This window comes from Rana temporaria, chromosome 7, assembly GCF_905171775.1.
Source record: "Rana temporaria chromosome 7, aRanTem1.1, whole genome shotgun sequence".
Classification (NCBI taxonomy): domain Eukaryota; kingdom Metazoa; phylum Chordata; class Amphibia; order Anura; family Ranidae; genus Rana; species Rana temporaria.
This window is the reverse complement of record NC_053495.1, coordinates 116,793,215-116,818,075: the sequence shown is the minus strand read 5'-3', so window position 1 is coordinate 116,818,075 and position 24,861 is coordinate 116,793,215. Positions and strand designations below refer to the sequence as shown.

The window sequence follows — 24,861 nt, the reverse complement described above, 5'->3', positions numbered from 1 at the left end:
CCCCCTTTCTGTTGACTCAACACTCTCTCCCACTCTAATGTTTTGCATGGTATGACACTACTTATATTGGCATAGGGCGGGGTCACCGCGTGACGTTGTCTGGAGGCCCTCCCCTTAGGACCCACTGCCCGGTGGGCGGTTACATCATAAGGGATGGGTTTCCAGTGACCCTGCCCCATGCCAATATAAGTAGTGACACAACGTACACCCAGCATTGGAGTGGGAGAGAGCGTTGAGACAACATCGGAAGAACAGAGGGGGAAGACAGCGAAGAAATCATCAGAAAAGACCTGGCAGAGGCAGAAGACAAAGGGAGAAGAACTGAAGATGGCTAAAAGACATCAGCAGATAAGACCCGGCAAAAAAGAACAGGAAGAAGTCAGCGGAGAAGACCCAGCAAAAGAGCGAGACGACAGCAGACAGAGGGAGAAGAAGCGGCAGAGGCAGAAGACTTTAGCGGAGGAGGCAGGTGAGCCAGAGAGGGGAGAAGAAATCGGAGGAGACGCCGCAGCTGCCTTAATAAATTACTTTAAAAACCTGTGTACTACTTTTTATTTTTGAAACTTTTTTGGGTGAATGGGTACAATGTGTACCCCATACTCATTCACATAGGGTGGGGGGGGGAGCCTGGATCTGGGGGCCACCTTATTAAAGGGGGCTTCCAGATTCCCATAAGCCCCCAGCAGACCCCGACAACCAATGGCCAGGGTTGAAGGGAAAAGGCCCTTGTCCTCCTCCAACATGGGGACAAGGTGCTTTGGGGTGCACCCACCCCCCCCATGTTATGGGCATGCAGCCTGGTACAGTTCGCTCGCTCGTCCCTATCCCCCTTCCTGACCTGCTGGGCTGTGTGCTCGGATAGGGGTCTGGTATGGAATTTTAGGGGGCCCTACACCATTTTTTCGGCATGGGGGTTCCCCTTAATAACCATACTAGACTGAAGGGCCTGATATGCCCTTTTTTTTTATTATTTTTTACATTTTGCGTGGAGTTAAAGATTCATACCAGACAGTGGCTGGTATTGTCAAGGATTAAATTTGGATATCCCGTTAATTGAAGTCAGACTTCAAGTCGCAGGGCAAAGTTGGATCCACAGTGGTACGTCTGTCATGTCGTACCAGTGTGAACATGGCCTCAAGGTGAATGCTCCTAATCTCAGCTCTTTACCTGTATAAAAGACACCTGTCCACAGAAATAAGCAATCGGTTGATCACTTTCCACCATGGCCAAGACCTAAGAGCTGTCCACTGATATCGGGGACAAGATTGTAGACCTACACAAGGCTGGAGTGGGCTACAAGACCATCGCCAAGCAGCTTGGCGAGAGAGTGACAACATTCGGTGCAATTATTCGCAAATGCAAGAAACACAAAATGACTCAATCTCCCTGGGTCTGGGGCTTCATGGAAGATCTCATCTTGTGGAGTTTTGTCAATGATCTCAAGGCAGCTGGTACCATAGTCGCTAAGTAAACAACCTCCTTCCCTCAACCAGGGCATTGAAAATGGGTCGTGACAATGACCCAAAACACACAGCCAAGGCAACAAAAGCATGTCTCAAAGAAGCACATTAAGGTCCTGGAGTGGCCTAGTCTCCAGACCTTCATCCCATAGAAAATATGTGGAGGGTGGTAAAGGTTTGACTTGCCTAAAGTCAACCTTGAAACTTTAATAACTTGGGAGAGTATCTGCATAGAGGAGTGGGACAAAATCCCTTCTGAGATGTGTGCAAACCTGGTGGCCAACTACAAGATGCATCCGACCTCTGTGATTGCCACCAAGCACTTAGTCGTGTTTTGCGAAGGGGTCAAATACTTATTTTGGATAAAATAAAATGAATGCGCTAAATCAACCCTTGCTATTGTACAGTACACACCAAGTGTGATATATATATATATATATATATATATATATATATATATATATATATATATATATATATATATATATATATATATATATATATATATATATATATATATATATATACAGTACAGACCAAAAGTTTGGACACACCTTCTCATTCAAAGTTTTCTTTATTTTCATGACTATGAAAATTGTAGATTCACACTGAAGGCATCAAAACTATGAATGAACACACATGGAATTATACATAACAAAAAAGTGTGAAACAACTGAAAATGTATTTCATATTCTAGGTTCTTCAAAGTAGCCACCTTTTACAGCAGACGCGTCTCTAGAACTGTTAAGAGGAGACTGTGTGAATCAGGCCTTCATGGTAGAATATCTGCTAGGAAACCACTGCTAAAGAAAGGCAACAAGCAGTAGAGACTTGTTTGGGCTAAAGAACACAAGGAATGGACATTAGACCAGTGGAAATCTGTGCTTTGGTCTGATGAGTCCAAACTTGAGATCTTTGGTTCCAACCCCCGTGTTTTTGTGCAATGCAGAAAAGGTGAACGGATGGACTCTACTTGCCTGGTTCCCACCGTGAAGCATGGAGTAGGAGGTGTGTGGGTGCTTTGCTGGTGACACTGTTGGGGATTTAATAAAAATTTAAGGCATACTGAACCAGCATTGCTACCACAGCATCTTGCAGCGGCATGCTATGCCATCCGGTTTGCGTTTAGTTGGACCATCATTTATTTTTCAACAGGACAATGACCCCAAACACACCTCCAGGCTGTGTAAGGGCTATTTGACCAAGAAGGAGCGTGATGGGGTGCTGCGCCAGGTGACTACCTCTTGAAGCTCATCAAGAGAATGCCAAGAGTGTGCCAAGCAGTAATTAAAGCAAAAGGTGGCTACTTTGAAGAACCTAGAATATGAAATATATTTTCAGTTGTTTCACACTTTTTTGTTATGTAAAATTCCACATGTGTTAATTCATAGTTTTGATGCCTTCAGTGTGAATCTACAATTTTCATAGTCATGAAAATAAAGAAAACTCTTTGAATGAGAAGGTGTGTCCAAACTTTTGGTCTGTACTGTGTGTGTATATATATATATATATATATGTGTGTGTGTGTGAACACTCTGATGTTCAAATGAAACAAAATACAAAAACAAAGTCCACAAAAATATAAAGTGCACTTGTGCATCAGTGCAAACACTGTGAAGTGAAAAACACCAGGTAAAAGCAGCAAGAAACAAACCATTCACAATTCCAGCATGTAGACTGACTCAATGATAGGAGCACCTGCGATATGCTCAGCACTTTACCATACCTCCCATCCACAGTCCAATACTGCCACTTGCTGATTCAGAAAGCCAGCTCAGAGGGGAGAGAAGAAAAAACAAACAATACTTATTTCACTCATTAAAATGTAATAGATTTAGAACTTTTTTAAATGCGTTCTTCTGGATTTTTTTGTTCTGTCTTATTGTAAAAATAAACCTACCATTAAAATGATGGTCTGATCATTTCTTTGTCAGTGGGCAAGCGTACATAGAAAGCAGGGGATCAAATACTTTTCTCTTCCGTTCATGGATGGACGCAGCATCCTTTGACAGTAGGGTTATATCCGCTTCCCTTTAAGAGAGTTTAGGCAGAAAAAAAGCACTTTACGTGTTAACAACACATTCCTCGGTGCAGCTCCTCCCAGGGGGCGCGGCCCCCCCGGGTATAACTTACACCCTGCTCTAGCAGCCTCAGTTTTTTTCCTGCCTAACGACAGGAGAGGTCAGGCACTTCTGTAGTCCTGTACTCTGGAGATTTTTTTCTTGAGATTTTTTTCGCTTTTATTATTTTGTTCCTGCATTTTAGAATCCTGTGATTCTTCTATCAACAGCCGACTGGGTGACAGGCTGGGTCTTGACTCTTGTAGTCCCCCCATTGGCCATCGAGCGTATGCCGGCCCTTAGCTCAGCTTTGGGACGTCCGCGACAGGCCCCATTGCTCCAGGGGCGGCCTGGGAACATCTTGTTCTAGGGCACACATATGACCGGTCTTTTATGGCTTTGTCGCAGTGTGTCTGGCCGACAGCCATGCCGTTTAGCGGACATTGGTTCTGTCTGGGATACCTCCAGCCGGTGGTCGCAGGACGGGTAAGTAGTGGCCCCTTGGTCAGGTAAGTGGTCTGGCTGGAATTTTCCCCTGGGAGGTCGTCTGAGGGCTTGCCCTGCTTTCCTCTCTCCCTTATTTCCTCTCCCTCCTTTCCCATTTGGGTGACGGCTGTGAGGGTTTTTTTTTCTGGGGTCTCCTATCACCTGGACCTGTGTGCGTAGCGGTGGTTGTGTGTGTTCACTACAGGGCCTTTTTGTGTGCTGGAATGTGAATTTTGTGCTGTGCTGTTTTTGCTGTGTCACTGTCTTTTTAAATGCGCAACGGCCGCCATTTTGTTGGAGTCGCGCCTTATATAGCTCGGCGGCCATTTTCTTGTGGTCCTAGGCTGTTTTTTGCTCATTCGGCGGCCATCTTGAAATTTGTTTGGCCTCGTGTGGCCGTTTTGGCGCTGGAGAAAGACCGTGAATCTGCCTATGGGAGACAGACGCAGCGCAGCCGGCTTCTCAGCACACGCACAGGCTCTCTCAGACCGCGCTGCACCGGGAGGGGTGGTGAGTTTCCCTGGGGGCCCCCATGCTCTGTAAAGGCCGGGGGGTGACTGGTTTTTTTTTTCTGTTTTGCAGGTTGGTGACACAGCGGGGGGACATTGTAGAGCCTGGACAGGTACTCTTCCCCTGTAAGCCTGAGTTAACCCTTGCTGCCCCTCCCCCTACCACATCTGCGATGGCAATGGCGGTGGCATTTTTTTTCTCACCAGGTTGAAGCGACTGGTGGCCGGATGGGGGGTATATTAGCGCCCCCCCAACCTGGCCTGCTTCTGGGAATGTCTCTGACACTGTATTGTCAGATGATGCAGGCTTAACCCACGCGCACAGTGAGAGCGACTCTGATTCAGGGTCGGTTGCTGTTGAGTATTGTTGGAGCGATTTTTTTTTTTCTGCAGGCGTGATACTCGGTACTTGAGGATGGAGCGGGGGCACCTGCTGTGCCAGTCCCTTTTTGGGTCCCGCAAACCGCCACGCACTGGCAATGTGTTCCTTGTGTTCCTTTTTTTGGGACAGTTGTTCTACAAGGAATGGGATACGCCGCAGACAGTTTTTGCATTGCGACCCGTTATCCCTTTGTGGAGGACCTTTTTTGGTAATGTGGGTCTCTCCTCCGTCCGTGGACCCTCCAGTGTCCGGGTTGAGCTAACCACCATGTGGATAGGGCTCCTGCCTTTGGGGACCCCGCGGATGGGAGTATGGAGGCTTTGGCCCGCTCCATCTTCGCGGTAGGGAGTTCGGCTGTGAGGCCGGTTTTTGGCCGGGGGATCTGGTGTCATGGACTCTGACTGACGGGCAACGTTTTTTTGCTGCAGGATGCTTCCGAGACCTGCAAGGACCTGGCTGAACAGTTAGTTCTGGGTCTACAATTTGTCTGTAAGTCGGTCCTGGTTACGCTCTTGCTTTCCAGGGCTTCCGCCTATACGGTGGTACTGCGCCGCCTTGTGTGGCCGAAGTCCTGGTCTGCAGACTAGTCCTCAGAGAAGGTCTTGGTGAATTGCCCTTTAAGGGTGAACGGTCCTTTTTGGGACTTCCCTGAATGGTATCATTGAGGATGCCACGGGTGGTGAGAGCATGCTGTTCCCAATCCTGTATGGTAATCAAGAGAAAAACTCGGGGCAGACCTTCAGGCGGAAGCAGGTATGTCCGCAGACTTGTTGGGCTTGCGGCACCAGGTGCGCCGCTGCCCCGCAGCGGGAGTCTTAGCACCTGCAAACCTTCCCCGACCGCACAGGGCGGGCGAAAAAAACGCTTGGGGTTAGTCTAGGAGGGTCCTTGCTCATGGCGAGGTCCCTAGCCCTTCCCAGACTGGGAAGGGCTAGGGACCTCGCCATGAGCAAGGACCCTCCTAGACTAACCCCAAGCGTTTTTTTCGCCCGCCCTGTGCGGTCGGGGAAGGTTTGCAGGTGCTAAGACTCCCGCTGCGGGGCAGCGGCGCACCTGGTGCCGCAAGCCCAACAAGTCTGCGGACATACCTGCTTCCGCCTGAAGGTCTGCCCCGAGTTTTTCTCTTGATTACCATACAGGATTTTTTCCTCCAACCTCTGGATTCCTCCAGTTCGCCGGTTGACTCTGTCAGGGGCTGTCCAGGATCTTCTTGTCAGGGAAGTGATTGAGCCAGTTCCTCGATGGAACGGTCTCAGGGGTTTTTACTCCAATCTGTTTGTAGTCTCCTAGGAGGACGGGGCCTGTCCAATCCTGGGCCTCAAGTCCCTCGTTTGTTTTGTCAAAGTGCAAAATTTCAGGATGGTGACGATTCGCTCGGTAATAGCGTCACTCCATCAGGGGGATTTTCTGGCGTCCTTGGATGTCATGAATGCGTACCTGCAGGTTCCCATATGCTCGAAACACCAGAGATATCTGTGCTTTGCGGTCAGGGAGGACCATTTTCAATTTGTGGCCCTCCTGCTCGACTTGTTGTCGGCACCACGGGTTTTCACCAAGGTGGCCCGGCTGTGTCAGCGTGGGTTTGTTGTCGTGGGATGTCTGGACTACTTTCTCCTACAAGTTTCTTCGAACTCAGAATGGGTGGAGGACATTTGTCAGACTCGGCTGGCTTTTGTATTGTCCAGTAGTCAGTGTTGATTCTGTCTGAGGGACTGGAATACCAGGGACTAGCCCTGGATTCTGCCGGGGCGGGAGTTTTTTCTCCTAACGGAAAAACTTCAGACTCTGCACTCTGCTGTGCAGCAGTTGTCAACCCAGAAGTGGTAATTTCTGCGATTCTGCATGAGGGTTCTGGGTCTGATGGTGGCCTCTTTCAAGGCAGTTCCGTATGCCCAATTCCACACCTGGGTGCTACAGAGGGACCTGCTGTCACGTTGGGACAAGCTTCCGTCATCTCTGGATTGCCAGATTCATTTGAGTCAACTGGTCATGTCTCCCCTGGTGTGGTGGCTGGCGTCTCCGGTGCTTCGGGCCGGGAAGTCGTTTTCTGCCGTGCCACTGGACAGTGGTCACGACGGATGCCAGTCTCTCCGGGTTGGGGAGGGGCGTTTGGGGCACCCTGTCAGCCCAGGGGCACTGGAGTCCCGCCTACCAATCAATATTCTGGAGCTCCAAGCAATCAAGCTGTCCCTGGATCCGTGGCGTATGTCAATCATCAGGGAGGCACACAGAGTTCAGCTGCAGCGACGGCGGTCGCACACATCCTTCGGTGGGCCGAAAGGTCCGTTCCGGCTCTATTGGCCGTGTACATTGCGGGAGTGCGGAATTGGCAAGCCGACTTCCTAAGTCGCACTGCACTAGACCAAGGAGAGTGGTCTCTCCATCCGCTGGTGTGTCAGGGTCTGTGCCAAAAGTGGGGCACTCCAGACGTGGACCTTCTAGCGTCCCGCCTCGACCGGAAGGTGTCACGATTCGTGGCCAGGTCAAGAGACCCGTGGGCGGACGAGTCAGGCGCGTTGGTGGCTCCTTGGGGTCACTATCGCCTTTTTTTACGCCTTCCCTCCTGGGAAACTTCTTCCTCGCCTGCTGCGCAGAGTGGGAGCCGAAGGGATTCTATCAATCCTGATTGCCCCAGATTGGCCGTGTCGCTCCTGGTACGCGGACCTGGTGCATCTGGTGGCAGACGCCCCCTAGCATCTTCCCCTGAGAGGAGATCTTCGGTCACAGGGTCCGATCTTCCACCCTGCTTTACAGTCGCTGGCTTTAGCGGCGTGACTGTGAGCTAGGGGCTGGAGGACCGAGGCCTATTGGGCTCGGTGGTCTCTACCGTGCTGCGTGCATGGAAGTCTACCTCACGTAGGATTTACCATCATACGTGGAAGGCCTACATCTCTATGTGTGAGGAGATGGATTGGCATCCTCGTACATGCGTGGTGTACAGGTATCTGCTGTTTTTACTGCAGGGGGTAGATCAGGTTCTCGCCTTGGGTACGATTAGGAGTCGGATTTCTGCTCTGGCTGTTTACTTTCAGCGACCCTTGGCGTCGCACTCCTGGTGCGTACGTTTGTTCAGGGAGTCTGGCATGTGGCCCCTCCTGTGCGCCCTCCACTACCCCCCATGGGACTTGAATTTAGTCCTTCCGGGGCTTCGGGATGCTCCCTTTGGGGACATTCGGGAGGTTTTTTTGTTGACTGTCACAAAAGGTGATTTTTTTTCTGGTAGCAATTACCTCGATCAGACGAGTGTCTGCCTGAACTGGCGGCCTTGTTTTGCAAGGCTCCCTACTTGGTCATCCATAAGGATAAGGTGGTCTTTTCTCCCAAAGGTCGTTTCGGCTTTTCACATTAATGTGGACATTGTTTTTCCATCCTTATGTCCTCAGCCGAAATACCAGGTGGAGGCCTCTTTACATCCTCTGGATGTGGTTCGGGCCCTACGAGTGTACTTTTCTGCTACGGTTCCGTTCCGAAAGTCGGACTCACTGTTCGTGTCGGAGGCTGGTCCTACAAGAGGGCCTGGCAGTCTCGTCGGCCACCATTTCTAGGTGGATCCGACGGATTGTGCTTCAGGCCTATGCCCTGAAGGGGCGGGTGCCTCCTTTTCGGGTCACGGCGCATTCGACCTGGGCGATCGGGGCCTCTTGGGCTTTCCGGCATCATGCCTCTGTGTTACAGGGGTGTAAGGCAGCGACCTGGTCGATCCACACTTTTTCAAAGTTTTTTACAAGGTGGTTGTGTGTGCATCTTCTGATGCCCCCTTCGGCCGCAGGTGTTACAGACGGCAGCTTATGGTGGAGTTCCACCGTTGAGCAACTCCGGTTTTTGTTTGGGGTGTAACCTGGATGCTGTGTCCGTCCATGAACGGAAGAGAAAATAGGATTTTTGTACTTACCGTAAAATCCATTTCTCTGAGTTCATGGACGGACACAGCACCCACCCCTCCTTTGTTTGTACTGCTTGTTACGAACTGAGGCTGCTAGAGCAGGGTGTGGGTTATACTCGGGGGGCCACGCCCCCTGGGAGGAGCTGCACTGAGGAATGTGTTAACACTTAAAGTGCTTTTTTTCTGCCTAAACTCTCCTAAAGGGAAGCGGATATAACCCTGTCAAAGGATGCTGTGTCCGTCCATTCACAAAAAATAAATCGGTATCTACAGATACTGTAGCTTCTCACTTTTAATAATAGGACACTTAACTGTCCTGGGATCCAGCGATGTCCTCACCTGAACTGGTTCTTCATCGGTCTTCGTGTTCCCGGCATTTTTTTCTAGGGGAAGTTGACTGTGAGTCAGACCTAGCAGATTCACACGGCACAAGCTGCACTGTGCTCTGTAAATTCTGTGACCTGTCCCAGAAAGCTGCGGGCAAAGGGGGTGTGGGTGTTCGACTTCCGCTTAGTTACTTAGGCGATCCAAGCAAAAGTGGGAATGGGTACCTTTAAAGCTAGGTACCTGTTTCTCCCCCAAAAAATATTGTGTTGGCAGAGGAGAGGCGGAAAAGCAGAATTTCCCCTTTTTTATTTTTTTTTACTTTTTAAGTAAATTCATTTTTTTTCGACCATTATGTTGAATACTGTGTGTGGCGCAAATTCGGTACTAACCTTCACCCTGAGAACACCATACTCACAGTGAAGCATGGTGGTGGTGGTAGCATTATTCTGTGGGGGATGCTTTTTAATCTGCAGGGATTCTTACTATATTTCATTGTATTGTAACTGTACTGTCTGCCCTCATGTTGTAAAGCGCTAAACTGTGGGCACTATATAAATCCTGTATAATAATAGTAGTAATAATGAAAAACTGGTCAGGATTGAAGGAAAATTGTATTTCAAATGTAAATCATTACAAATATTAATGTTTGGGATTTGAAAGGGGGGGGGGGGGATCTTTGCATTTTGGAAATCCAGACTTGAGGGCTGTTTTTGTTCATTTTGTCCACCAGTGCCTAATAATACATTTCAAGATAATTTTAAACAAAATTGTACATTTACTTTTTTTTAAAGTTGCATATCTGGACAGTAAGTGGTATTTTTATTATTGCAAGCCTTTTTTAATGGAGACTTCCTGATTTTATTGTTTCAATATTGATTTTTTTCAATGTACTTTTTCCCCTCTAGATATTAAACCAGCCAATGTGTTTATAACAGCCACAGGCGTGGTGAAGCTGGGGGATTTAGGCTTGGGCCGCTTCTTCAGCTCCAAAACCACAGCTGCACATTCTTTAGGTAAGCTGTCCTGAGAGGCACGGGTACTGAGAGGGTGTTTTACTGCCCAGTCTGATGCCATGTGTCAGCTGTGAAACCCACAGCCCCCTCCGGAAAGCCCTATTAACCTGTGTCGAGGCACACTATTAATTTCACGTAGCTTTCAGGAGTTTCCTGTTATGACGACCTCTGACCTTGGAACTGACTTTAAAGAACCCGCTGCCACGATAACCACTGATTATTTATTTTATGGCTACGTTGTTAAGATTTAAAGGGGAGAATGAAATTCAGGGGCTAGCCTATGAAGAAAATACATTTTAGCAAGAGTATAATGAATAAAGAATTACAAGGGCTTCATAAAAAAGAAACCCATTTATTTGGTCCCAAAATACGTGACCTTTCTAATCGGAGAAGTTACTTTTCCCCCCCTACCTGCTTCATAATGCCTGTATGTTTCTGAAAGGGAAATGCTTGAACATGGAGTTGTGTTTTTATAAGAAAAGTTATTACCATATTTTAGGTTAAAGGAGTTGTAAAGGCTTGTTTTTTATTTTCTAAATAGGTTCCTTTAAGCTAGTGCATTGTTGGTTCACTTACCTTTTCCTTCGATTTCCCTTCTAAATGTTTTTTTTTTTCTTTGTCTGAATTTCTCACTTCCTGTTCCTCGGTAAGCTTGCCCCCATCATCCGAGCCGTTCTGACAGGGGGTTAGTCGGCGTGCTCGCCCCCTCCCTTTGGATTACATCCCTGCGGGGAGACACTTAGCATCTCCCTGCAGGGATGTCATGGCTCACGGCCAAAGTAAAAAAAAAAAACTAAGAAAATTGCTTTTAAAAAATATAAAAATGAAGGAACACTGGTGTCATTTAAATGTTACAAAGAATATAACAGAATATGTAAAAAAGAAATCAAGGATGCAAAAACTCAAAACAAACGACAGATTGCAAAAGATAGGACAAACCCAAAAAACTCTTCAAATATATTAATAGTAAAAAGGTCGTCTGAGCATGTAGGCCCTTTACAAAATAATATTGAGTGGGAACAAAGAGAAGGCTAATTCATTAAATACTTTCATCAGCTCTGTGTATACAAAGTATCATGGGGGAGCTCATGTCCAAAATGGGGGTGGTAGTGACACAGCCCCAAATGATCCACAATGGTTTAAAAGTGATATAGTCCAGAAATATTTAGACAGAATAAAGGTGGTTAACCACTTCATTACTGGGCACTTAAACCCCCTTCGTGCCCAGACCAATTTTCAGCTTTCAGCGCTGACGCATTTTGAATGACAATTGCGCGGTCATACAACACTGTACCCAAATTATATTTTTATTATTTTTTCCCCACAAATAGAGCTTTCTTTTGGTGGTATTTGATCACCTCTGCGATTTTTATTTTTTGCGCTATAAACATTAAAAAACAGATCTTTTTTTTAAAAAAAAAAACACTATTTTTTACTTTTTGTTATGAGTGGCAGCGGATGTGGTATACTTGGATTTTGCATAAGCGTTCGATACAGTTCCGCACACACGGCTCATGTGTAAGGTAAAGTCTACAGGCTTGGAAATATCTATTTGTAAATGGATAGAAAACTGGCTAAAAGACAGAATTAAGAGAGTAATGGTTAATGATTCTTACTCTGAATGGTATAAGGTTATCAGTGGTGTACCAAGGTTCAGTGTTGGGACCCTCCCTTTTTAATATCTTTATAAATAATATTGGGTCTGGGATCAAAAGTAGCATTTCTGTCTTTGCAGATGACACTAAGCTATGCAGTGGAATAACGTCCTTACAGGATGTCTCCAATTTACAAGTCGACCTCAATGCCCTGTCTAATTAGGCAACTATGTGGCAGATGAGGTTTAATGTTGATAAATGTAAAGTTATGCACTTGGGGGCTAAGAATATGCATGCATCATACATACTAGGGGGGGTACAGCTGGGGGAATCCATAGTGGAGAAGGATCTGGGGGTTTTGGTAGATCATAAGCTCAATAATGGCATGCAATGCCAAGCTGCTTTTTCCAAAGCGAGCAAAGTCATATATATATAATTTTGCCCCTGTACAAATCATTAGTAAGACCTCATCTGGAATATGCAGTTCAGTTTTGGGCACCAGTTCTCAAAAAGGATATTGGGGAACTGGAGAAAGTGCAGAGAAGGGCAACTAAACTGATGAGGCATGGAGGAAAGATTAGAGGAACTGAATTTATTCACTCTTGAGAAGAGGAGATAAAGGGGGATAAGATCATGTACAAATATAAAAGCGGTCCATATAGTGAACTTGGTGTTGAGTTATTCACTTTACGGTCAACACAACGGACAAGGGGGCACTCTTTACATCTAGAGGAAAAGAGATTTTATCTCCAATTATGGAAAGGTTTCTTCACAGTAAGAGCTGTGAAAATTTGGAATAGACTCCCTGCAGATTGGTTTTGGCCAGTTCAGTAGATTGCTTTAAGAAAGGCCTGGATTATTTCCTAAACGTACATAATATAACTGGATACCAACATTTATAGGCAGAGTTGATCCGAGGAAAATCCGATTGCCTCTCGGGGGATCAGGAAGGAATTTTTTCCCCTGATGTAGCAAATTGGATCATGCTCTGCTGTTTTTTTTTTTTTCCTTCCTCTGGATCAACTGTGGGTATAGAATTGGGTATATGGGATTGTATGATATTTATTTTTTATTTTTTTATGGTTGAACTGGATGGTCTTTTTTTCAACCTGACTAACTATGTAAAGGAGCAGTTAACCCAAGGGAGGATTTTGTTTTCCTGAAGTTTCGCTTCAACTCTAGCTGCCAGAGCCTTTTTGCACATATTTACCCACCTCAAGTCGAGGCACGTTCACCCCCTTCCAGCCAAGGCCAATTTTCAGCTTTCAGGACTGTCACACTTTAATATTGTACCCAAATAAAAATGTTATATTTTTTTCTAAACGGAGCTTTCTTTAGATGGTGTTTAATCACCGCTGGGTTTTTATTTTTTTTGCTTTGTAAACCAAAAAATACAGAAATGTTTAAAATACATTTGTTATACATTTTTGAAAATTGTCTGTCTTTCTTCATAAATGTAGGCCAATTTATATATAGTATGCTACATGTTTTTAGTATAAATAACCCAAATCGGTGTATATTTTTCAGTCTGTGTGAAATTTTTAGACTCTGCTAACTGGTATATACTATATATTTGAAAATTGATCAATTCTGATGTACTGACTGCCTATCTCTTTTCACAAGGCCATAAAAAACAGAACAGTACAAATACCCCCCAAATGACCCCTTTTTGGAAACTAGACAGTCTGAGGTATTTAAGTTGTTTTAAATTGTAGTTTTGTGCCAAAATTCTTTGGAAAATTATGAAAGTAAAGAAAGTGTCGTCTCTCCCCCCCCCCCCCCCCCCCCACCCAACGAAATGTTGTTTAAACAAGTTAAATCTCACACAGGCATACTTGCGGCAATTGCGCCCCAAAACACATTCTGCTACTTTTCCTGAGTATGGCGATGGCAGCCACAGTCTAGCCACATAGAGGCCCAACAACCAAATAGCACCTTTTAGGCGCAGTTCAAACTGGTGTGATGTGGGAGAATGTGAATGCAGTGCGGGTTCCCGCATCATACCTAAATTGACGGCTGTTCACACTGCCCTATGCGAATACTGCAGATCGCAGTACAAACTGTGAATTCGGACAAGAATCTGCTCGCATGAGTGTGAACACCCATGCAATCTGATTCTGGTGTGGACAAAAAAGGTCCTGCATGAGTTTGGTCTGAATGCTTGCAAATTCAGCCAAACAGTTTGGCTTAATTTGCATCGCACATAGATCGCATGTGATCTGCACAGCAATGCTGTGCAAATCAAATGCAATGTCTGCCATTGCACCAGTGTGAACTGGCCCTTAGGCTTTTTAGGCACATAAAATGTAATTTGCAAAAAAGTTTTTGGAAAATGTGGAAAGAAATGTTTTTGTATTTTATTTTTTTTTACACAAAGTTGACAATTTTAAATTTACTCGGTTTGACTGCAACGGCTCTCTTCCTTCGCAGATAGTGATTAGGACACACTGGTATGATGATGAGGTCACTGGTATGGCAGTAATCAGGAAGGTGGTATGACTATAATCAGGTTGCTGTTAGGACTGTGGTCAGGACACACTGGTATGGCGGTGATCAAGACGCACACTGGTAATGGCGGTGATCAGCACACTGGTAATGGCGGTGATCAGCACACTGGTAATGGCGCTGATCAGCACACTGGTAATGGCGCTGATCAGCACACTGGTAATGGCGCTGATCAGCACACTGGTAATGGCGCTGATCAGCACACTGGTAATGGCGCTGATCAGCACACTGGTAATGGCGCTGATCAAGACACACACGGCACTGGCGGTGATCAAGACACACACGGCACTGGCGGTGATCAAGACACACACGGCACTGGCGGTGATCAAGACACACACTGCACTGGCGGTGATCAAGACACACACGGCACTGGCGGTGATCAAGACACACACGGCACTGGCGGTGATCAAGACACACACGGCACTGGCGGTGATCAAGACACACACGGCACTGGCGGTGATCAAGACACACACGGCACTGGCGGTGATCAAGACACACACGGCACTGGCGGTGATCAAGACACACACGGCACTGGCGGTGATCAAGACACACACGGCACTGGCGGTGATCAAGACACACACGGCACTGGCGGTGATCAAGACACACACGGCACTGGCGGTGATCAAGACACACACGGCACTGGCGGTGATCAAGACACACACGGCACTGGCGGTGATCAAGACACACACGGCACTGGCGGTGATCAAGACACACACGGCACTGGCGGTGATCAAGACACACACGGCACTGGCGGTGATCAAGACACACACGGCACTGGCGGTGATCAAGACACACACGGCACTGGCGGTGATCAAGACACACACGGCACTGGCGGTGATCAAGACACACACGGCACTGGTAATGGCGGTGATCAAGACACACACGGCACTGGTAATGGCGGTGATCAAGACACACACGGCACTGGTAATGGCGGTGATCAAGACACACACGGCACTGGTAATGGCGGTGATCAAGACACACACGGCACTGGTAATGGCGGTGATCAAGACACACACGGCACTGGTAATGGCGGTGATCAAGACACACACGGCACTGGTAATGGCGGTGATCAAGACACACACGGCACTGGTAATGGCGGTGATCAAGACACACACGGCACTGGTAATGGCGGTGATCAAGACACACACGGCACTGGTAATGGCGGTGATCAAGACACACACGGCACTGGTAATGGCGGTGATCAAGACACACACGGCACTGGTAATGGCGGTGATCAAGACACACACGGCACTGGTAATGGCGGTGATCAAGACACACACGGCACTGGTAATGGCGGTGATCAAGACACACACGGCACTGGTAATGGCGGTGATCAGGAAAATAATGCTGGTGTATGTAGTGATATATTGTGTCCGGTCAGATAATTAATATCTTAGATGTTAGTATGATGACCATAAATTACATTGTTCCGCAGCAACTCACACCAGGTTCTCCAGAGATCGCAAAATTGTATTAACTTCCAATAACATACAAAGTCCACAGACAATACAAAGGTCCAACAGAGTATAATTCAGAATCCCATCTTTTCCTAGACCTGTGCTATATTCATCGTAGAGAGACAAGACAAGACGAGACTCCTTGAATGCCAGCTTGAGTGCTTCAAATATTGGACTCACACTGGAGGGGGCGGGGGGGGGGGATCAACCAAATGTTCCCATTGAATGAACATCCCACAAGTCTAATTACCATCAATAAACACTTCCTTATGTAAGGAAGTACCAGGCCATTTCACACACCTAGGTCGTCTTAGATAAGATTAACACATCAAAGAGTGATATGTGTCGTTTGACCACTAACCCTTTTGGTCAGCAAACACCTTTTCATGTGTAACCTTGAATGCCTGTATGTAAACCATGATATATATATATATATATATATATATATATATATATATATATATATATATATATATATATATATATATATATACATATACATACATATTTTAAATACCTACACATCTATATTAATATTACAACAGTGTACAGCTCTCCAGTGTCACTGCAATATGGGACACACTATTTCTACTGATGACACGGGCAGGTGATAGTGCCTGGCTGCAGAGTATGCACAGCATTGATCAGGGACACTGGGCACTGGCTGGCAGTGTGTTTATGGATTTAATGCACTGTAAAACTGTTATATCCTCTGTGTTGTGAGAGACACAAGACTCTGGTCTGGAACAATTGATGTTTATTTCAGGTCATCTGTACACTGCCACATGCATCCCAGGACAGTACATCTTATCTGGTTCCTTACGTGTGCTGTCCAAGATGGCTACTATGCCCCTTGACCCTTGTCACCACTGCTGGGTGGAGCCAGCCTTAAAGTGACAGTACATGTGGAACCCTTCAGGTATAACAAAAACTCCCTGCTATAGCTCTGATTTCTTCTCCAGACTGATCACTGTGTGAGGAGAAAGCTGGAAGCCGAACTATGTGAATTCTGTTTACATCATCATTTGTGTTTTGACTGGACACCGTGATCTCATGGTGTAGGGCCAATTTCATTGGTACTGTACCATGTCATTGGCTGTGTCTGGGCAATACACCAATCACTGAGTTATCGAGTGCGCACTCTGAGAGCGGTGCACAAGCCCCTGATGTGGGGGACATGCAGGCATGTCCACCTGCATAGGTGTGCCTCCTGTCTGGTTGTGTATGTACATGGGCTGGACAGGAATTGGTTAAATTATTTTAGCCCTGAAGATTACATAAAACTCCTTCTTTCCCTTTTCTTCAGAAATCTCCCTGAGAATATTAGGGGTCGATCTCTGCTTGCTCTCCCAGAAGGTTGCCCTTTTTGGCTAATATCACTTCCACACATTGCCTGCCAGAGTTGGTGGCCTTGTCCTGTGGTTTTACTCAGGGACAACATTGTTCTCTGTTCACATCCTACTGTAGGTGATGTCAGACTTGCACCTGACTGAGGGTATTGTCCGGCCTTCCTTGTGTCTGCAGTCCTTGGATGTGGTCTGGATGGTTTGTGTGTACCTGTCTGCTATGGCCTCCTTCCGGAGATTGGACTCGCTTTTTATTACAGACAGCAGACAAGACTTGCAGCCTCCTCTGCCTCTCTGCTTGATCAGGACGACTGTTATCCAGGCTTATGCAATTAAGGATTAGACTCCTCCCTTCCCCATTGCAGCACACCCTACTAGGATGATTTGTGCCTCCTGGGTATTCTAGCTTTAGGCGCCTGTGTTGCCAGTTTGCAAGGTGTCTACTTGGTTGTATGTGCACACCTTTTCAAAGTTTAACATAGCTGATGGTTTGGCATCTTCAGAGGTGTGTTTTCCCTGCAAAGTTTTTCAAGCAACAGTTTGAGGTTTCTTGTTCCTCTTCTGGCTACCTACCTCTGTTGGTCTGCCTGTTCTTTTCTGGCTATCCACCCCTCATTGTGGCACTGCTTTGGGGCATTCTTACGGTCAAGAATATAAAGTGCTGTGCCAAGCATTGAATTTTTTATTTTTTTTTGTTCTACTTGTACTGATTTGTGATGAACTGAGCTGCCTACAGCAGAGAAGGATTTACCACTAGCTAGGACTGCCAGGCAGTGCGAAAAGCACCATTCAATTTCCCTGTGGCTAGGTTTTTACAAAGTTGCAGGGATCCCTTTCCCTGAGTTTCCCCGCAGGTACAGCAGGCCATTCAAATATATTGACTGCATGTGGCCGTGCAAATGCGAGCTGCAGCAAGATGCTGTCAACCTAGCATAGGTGTATTATACCTTGTTTTTTTAGGACAGATTAGGCTTTCATTTGATGGTAAATGTTAACGCATGTCTGATTTTGTTTTATTATGAAAAGGAAACTGTCCCAAAATGGTTTAAACATTTTTTAAGCCTTTATTCCTATAATTTATGACATGACTCGCCATGCAAAAAAATAAAAATAAATGAAAAATTCTCCTGCTCTCGACGATCGCAGTGATACCACACACAGTATGTGTGTGTGTGTTCCTTGTGCCCATAGTGGTGCAAAGAAGCAATCTTTGGTTCTGTCTATACACACTGACACTCCCACTAATACTAAATATAAAAGTTTTTTTTTTTTTTTTTTTTTTAAAGTTTCCACATTGTCATGTTGCAACCAAAAATGTAAATGTCTTATTGGGATTTTATGTGATAGACCGGGCGTCACTAAATGGCGGACCGCGGTCCGGTTCCGGCCCCAGTGGCCATTCTACCCGGACCGCAGCCTCGCCTGTGTGTCTCTGTGGCCGGCTCGCCCGCCTGCCGATGCCGCTATATACACAGCATGGCAGGCGCAGCAGGTCTGTGCCGTCTCTGCACTCCCCCTCCCCACACTGCCTGTCTGCCTTATTCACAAAATCATGAATCACGACCGCGCTGGACAATGGGCGGGACTTTTTAAAGTTAAAAAGTGGGTGATTGGTTGCTAGGCAGCGGATCGGTCCCAGCAACAAATCACTCGCTTTTAATGGGAAAGGTCCCGCCCATTGTCCAGAGCGGCCACGCTCCATGTCCTGTGTGAATAAGGTAGGTTTTCTGTGGGGAGGGGGAGTGTTGTGCTGTGCAGGACAGGACAGGACAGGACAGGGGTTTGCTATTGAGAGGATTGTGATGGGGGGGAGGGGGTCTGTTATTGTAGGGAGGGGGTTGTTCAGTCTGTGATGGGGGGGTCTTTGAATTTGGGGGGTCCGTCTGATTGGTGGGTCAGTCTGTGATAGGGGGTCTGATTTGGGGGGGGTCAGTCTAAGATGGGGTGCTCTGTGATTGTGGGTGGGGGGGGGGTTCAGTTTGTAATTGGGTGGTCTGTGAATTTGGGGGGGGGTCAGTCTGTGATTGGTGGGTCAGTCTGTTATAGGGGGTCTGATTTGGGGGGTCAGTCTGTTATAGGGGGTCTGATTTGGGGGGTCAGTCTGTTATAGGGGGTCTGATTTGGGGGGTCAGTCTGTGATGGGGGGGATCTGTGTTTGTGGGGGGTTCAGTCTGTGATGGGGTGTTCTGTGATTGTGGGGGGTTCAGTTTGTAATTGGGGGGATCAGTCTGATTTGGGGGGGTTCAGTCTGTGATGGGGTGGTCTGTGATTGTGGGGGGTCCATCTGTGATTGGGGGGGTCCATCTGTGATTGGGGGATCAGTCTGTAATAGGGGGTCTGTGATTTGGGGGATCTGATTTGGGGGGGTCAGCCTGTGATAGGGGGATCTGTGATTGTGGGGGTTCAATCTGTGATTGGGGGGTCCATCTGTGATTGTGGGAAATCTATGGGGGGGATCGGTATGTGATGGGAGTCTGATTTGGGGGGTCAGTCTGGGATGGGGGATCTGTGATTTGGGGGGGGTCAGTCTGTAATGGGGGGTTTGTGATGAGGCAGGGGGATGTGATGTAAGGGGGGGGGGGCTGAGGACACTGATGTACAAGGGGTTCTATGATTTCTGCACTGGCAAAACACAGGTCTCTGATTTCTATGTGTCCTGTTCACATTGAAACACTGAGCAGTGTGGTGCAAAATGCATTCTGTTTCTATGCACCGCAACTGATCTGTGCTGCCTAAAAATGAAAGAAATGTATTTTGAGATTTTAATGTCGATTTCGATGGTGTGTGGGTCTTAAAGGTGTGTGCATGTGTGTGGTGGGGGGGGGGGCGCTGTGAAGTGGAGGATATCATGTGGCGTCATAGCACCAATATGACATTCGGACCTCCGCTGGAAGAATTTTTTTCCGACAGGACCCCCGTGAATTTTAATTCACTACCCCTGTGATAGACCAACACAATGTGAAGTGGAAGGAAAATTATAAATTGTTTTCCAAATTGTTTACAAATATCTGAAAAGTGTGGTTTGCATTTGTAGTCAATACTTTGTAGAACCACCTTTCGCTGCAATTACAGCTGCAAGTCTTTTTGGGTATGTCATTCTTCTTTGCAAAATCACTCAAACTCTGTCAGATTGGATGGAGAGCATCTGTGAACAGCAATTTTCAAGTCTTGCCACAGATTCTCAATTGGATTTAGGTCTGGACTTTCACTGGGCCATTCTAACACATGAATATGTGACGTCTGCAAATTTAGGCCGCAGCTTTGCGGCCTGGTACTTCCTCGTGCCTCACGGCCGAAAATGTAGGCCACGACTTTGCAGTCCTGTCGGCGAATCGGGTCGGTCCTCGCTAAGCGAAATTTAGACCGCGGCCTACCGGCTCGGAGCAATCCGGTCCTCCCACGGGCTGCACACTTTGCAGCCTACTGGCCGAGTGCCTGTTCAGGGCTCGGGCAGAAATGTAGTCCCCGGCTTTTGTGGCAGCCTACCGGTCTGCTAGGCCTCGTGGCCGCTTCTTACCGGAGGGGTGGTTCGGTGGGGGTCTGTGCCCCCCTGTGGGGGGTGTCCCGTTGTGTGGCCCCTGTGGGGGGTGTCCCGTTGTGTGGCCCCTGTGGGGGGTGTCCCGTTGTGTGGCCCCTGTGGGGGGTGTCCCGTTGTGTGGCCCCTGTGGGGGACCTCGGGCGGGGGGGGCCTTGATTGGTGGTCCCCCCGTGATTTTTTTGTGGGGTAGCTTAGTATATGGTACCCCTGCCCTCACCTACCACCTCTGTCTCGAACAGTCCGATCTGGCTCTGCCGCCGCGGACATGGCCCAAAAAGGTCCAGCTGGGGGACAGAATTAAGGATGTCGCGGGAGGTAAGAGCATCCTTCTCCCTCAGTCCACTAAGGGGAAGGAGCCGCGCCATAAGCCGGGGCCCTCCTATTCCGCCCAGAAGCTGTATTTTCGTCAGTCAGGGTCAGCCAGCAGATCCTCCCAGACTGACAAATGGTTCAGCTGGAGGACAGAAGCGTCCCTGGGTGCGCAAGCCTAACAAGCCTGCTACCGCATAAAATTTTGCCCCCTCCCAACTCAAGGGTGGGGAGGCGGGTTTGCAGCTCGGTGGACCTCCATGCTCTCCGACCAGTGGGTCTGCCAGGTGGTAATTTTGGGGTACAAGATCGAGTTTCTTTCTTGTCCGCCAAAAAGTATTATTTTCCTCAACTCTTCCTCTCCTTCCGGCTCGTCGGTCTGCCTTAATGGGAGCAGTAAAAGACTTGCTCAGGTGCGGAGTAATTTTACCTGTGCCACTGGAGGAAAGGTTTCAAGGATTCTATTCGAATCTGTTTGTTGTCCCAAAGAAGGATGGAGTCCGTACAATCTTGGATTTCAAGACCCTCAATGCCTTTGTGAGGGTGCGAAAAAGTTCAGGATGGAATCCATTTGTTCGGTGGTTGTTGCGCTCCATCCGGAGGACTTTCTGGCGTCCCTGGACATCAAGGACGCATACTTGCATGTCCCCATCTGCGCCAGGCATCGGAGGTTTCTGCGTTTTGCGATCGGCGAAGACCACTATCAATTTGTGGCTCTTCCCTTTTGGCCTAGCGTCGGCACCAAGAGTTTTCACCAAGGTGCTCGCCCCGATTCTGGATTTACTGAGACAGCGAGGCATTGCTATCGTGGGCTACTTAGACAATCTTCTTCTGAGAGCTGCTTCTGGCTCAAAATTAGAGGACGACGTGTCTATAGCCAGTCGGACCCTCTGGGAATTTGGTTGGGCGTTGAACATTCAGAAGCCAGTGTTGGTACCGACTCAGCATCTGGAGTACCTAGGGTTGATTCTGGACTCCTGAGGCGAAAGTCTTCCTTCCTTTAGAAAATTTGAGATACTTCAGACTAGTGTGAGGTTGTTAACATCCCGCAAATGATCGTCTCTCCGTTTTTGCATGAGAGTCCTGGGTCTCATGGTAACCTCTTTCGAGGCAGTACCGTTTGCCCAATTCCACACTCGAGCCTTGCAGAAGGAGATCCTGTCCAAATGGAACAGATCTCCATTGTCTCTGGATCGTCAGATTCAGGTAAGTCACCTAGTCAGGGCCTCTCTGAGTTGCTGTCTGAGATCCCCGGCTCTTCAGTCCGGGAAGTCGTTCGTTCCTTTCCAGTGGACTTTGATCACGATGGACGCCAGCCTCACAGGTTGGGGGGGAGTCTGGAGAGTCCTGTTGGCCCGAGGTCGCTGGACTCCAGAATAATGCAGCCTGCCGATCAATGTACTTAGAGCTTCGAGCGATCAGGCTGTGTCTCTCCTCATGGTCGCGGAGGCTACAAGGGCGTCCAATCACGATCCAGACGGACAACGCCACGGCGGTGGCTTATGTCAACCATCAGGAGGGAACAAAAAACAAACAAGGCGCCCCTAAGTGCAGAACTATAAAACTTTTAATATCCCCTAGAGCAGGGGTCTTCAAACTACGGCCCTCCAGTTGTTCAGGAACTACAATTCCCATCATGCCTAGTCATGTCTGTGAATGTCAGTGTGTTACAATGCCTCATAGGATGTGTAGTTCTACAACAGCTGGAGGGCCGTAGTTTGAGGATCCCTGCCCTAGAGGGTTAAAAACACTTACAAGATAAAACAGGATAAAACAGGCATGTAGCAGGTAAGTGCATCCAGGAGATGTTCCAGTGGCAGGGCAGTCCCAGTCTGTGATGGTAAATCTTCCAGGGAAGTCCACAAGATAACAGCCGACTTGTGCTGTGAATATTCAGAGGACACAATAAAGCTAGAGCCTGGGGATGACGTCGGAGGAAGCGAGACAGAAACCAGCATGGAACACAAACAGGAAGTGGACAGGAAGTGTGTCATAGAGGCGGTACGTGTTTCGGAACAGCTCATTGGTTCCTTCTTCAGCCAGTGACGATGGTTCCATAAGGGCTAGACTTCTTATAGTCTGTGTTGTAATGGGGGCAGGGCTTCTGAACAGCAATCAAATAGAAAGCAACAGTGTTTTAGTTTTAGATTTGCCACCCTCTCCAACACAGACTTTATCTGTCAGGATTCAATTTGGCTACAAAAGTGGAAATGCACTTTGCTCCTCCTAAACCTGAAGCTCGCAATATCCTATTGATTAGGGTTTCCAAAAATGGACAGTTCCTGTGGATTGAGACAGTTATTTCTTCTTTAAACAAGACACTAATTTTTCCCTGTAGGGGATAATCCTGTTTTCAAGGCTATCTGGCAAATAAGAACAAAAGATGATCAGGACAGCCGCACTCCAATCCAACGTAACTTTAATGTAAAAAAAATGTAAACAGGCACTACAAGTCACAGCAACGGAACCTAGGACAGTTGACGCGTTTCACACTAACTTCAGTGTTTACTCAGCTATGAGTAAACACTGAAGTTAGTGTGAAACGCGTCAGCTGTCCTAGGTTCCGTTGCTGTGACTTGTAGTGCCTGTTTACAGTTTTTTGCATTAATGTTACGTTTGATTGGAGTGCGGCTGTCCTGATCATCTTTTGTTCTTATTTGCCATGTGCATTGCTAGCACCCTCAGTTCCCGAGAAGAAGATTGCACCCGACAAGACCTGCCTGGAGCGGCAATCTCTGTCTCTTCAGGGCTATCTGGACTAAATGCATGGCCTAGGACCCTGACTCCATCTTAACAGGCACCTCCATTCACCACCACCTGTGGCTTTACCTAATTTGGCAGGTACTCTTTGCTAAATTCCAGCACAATTCAGATCTTTCTCCACAAGGTTCACAAGGGAGAGGCAACATTGTGCAAGAGGGAGAGATTTAAAGTGCTGTTTACCCTCCTGTGTTTCATAGTGTGTTCCAACTCGGAGGACACATCCACTCATGCCAGTCATAAATATGATTGCTTATATTCATTGACCACCAGTCAGTGTCCCTACTTGCCGCTACACTTGTTATATGGTGATGCTGCACTGCTCTAGTGACCATAAAAAAAAAAAATGTGAATAGAAATGTACTTTTCAAAAAAATTGAGACAAATTATAGCTTTAAAAAAAAAACTCACCATGCCTAGTACTAAATACCTTGGACTGTTCATAGTTACATAGTTAGTCAGGTTGAAAAAAGACACAAGTCCATCCAGTTCAACCACAAAAAATAAACAAACAAAATAAAAAAACACAGTACAATCCCATACACCCAACTCCATACCCACAGTTGATCCAGAGGAAGGCAAAAAACACCAGCAGAGCATGATCCAATTTGCTACAGCAGGGGAAAAAATTCCTTCCTGATCCCCCGAGAGGCAATCGGATTTACCCTGGATCAACTTTACCTACAAATCTTAGTACTCAATTATTTTATGTACATTTAGGAAAGTATCCAGGCCTTTCAGTTTCCAAAAGGGGTAATTTGGAGTGTATTTGTATTGTCCTGACATTTTAGGCCCTCAAAAATTAGATCAGTTTGATCAGGGTTGATCAGTTAAAAAATATATAAAAAATATATTTTAGACTCTCTAACCTTCACACAGACTTCATTTACCGATTTGGGTTTTTGTTTTTCACCAAAGAAATGTAGCAGAATACATTTTGACATTATGTTCCGTAATGATTATTAGTATCGGTCTCAATTGATTTTGTATGTTCACCATAACTGAAGATCAGGTTGATTAGAAATCAAAGATCGCAGTAGTAACTGTGGCATATGAACACCTTGATGTGTTTCATGCCAAAGTGTTTGGTTAACGAGCTAAATTATTATTTACAACAAACCTTATGACTACCGTATTTTCAAGCGTATAAGACGACTGGGCGTATAAGACGACCCCCTAATTTTCCAGGAAAAATTTTGGTTTTGGGATATACTCACTGTATAAGACTACC

At 46.9% G+C, this 24,861-nt stretch overlaps 1 protein-coding gene across 3 annotated transcripts in view; it reads left to right on the top strand.

The window, feature by feature from the left end:
- The window catches only part of NEK7 (NIMA related kinase 7), a 225,962-nt gene that overhangs the window by 133,341 nt on the left and 67,760 nt on the right, over positions 1-24,861 (top strand). For all 3 annotated transcript variants that reach the window (XM_040359875.1, XM_040359873.1, XM_040359874.1), the window contains one exon: positions 10,013-10,120. In XM_040359875.1, coding sequence (XP_040215809.1) covers positions 10,013-10,120 — 108 coding nt within the window. The remainder of the gene's footprint in view (positions 1-10,012; positions 10,121-24,861) is intronic.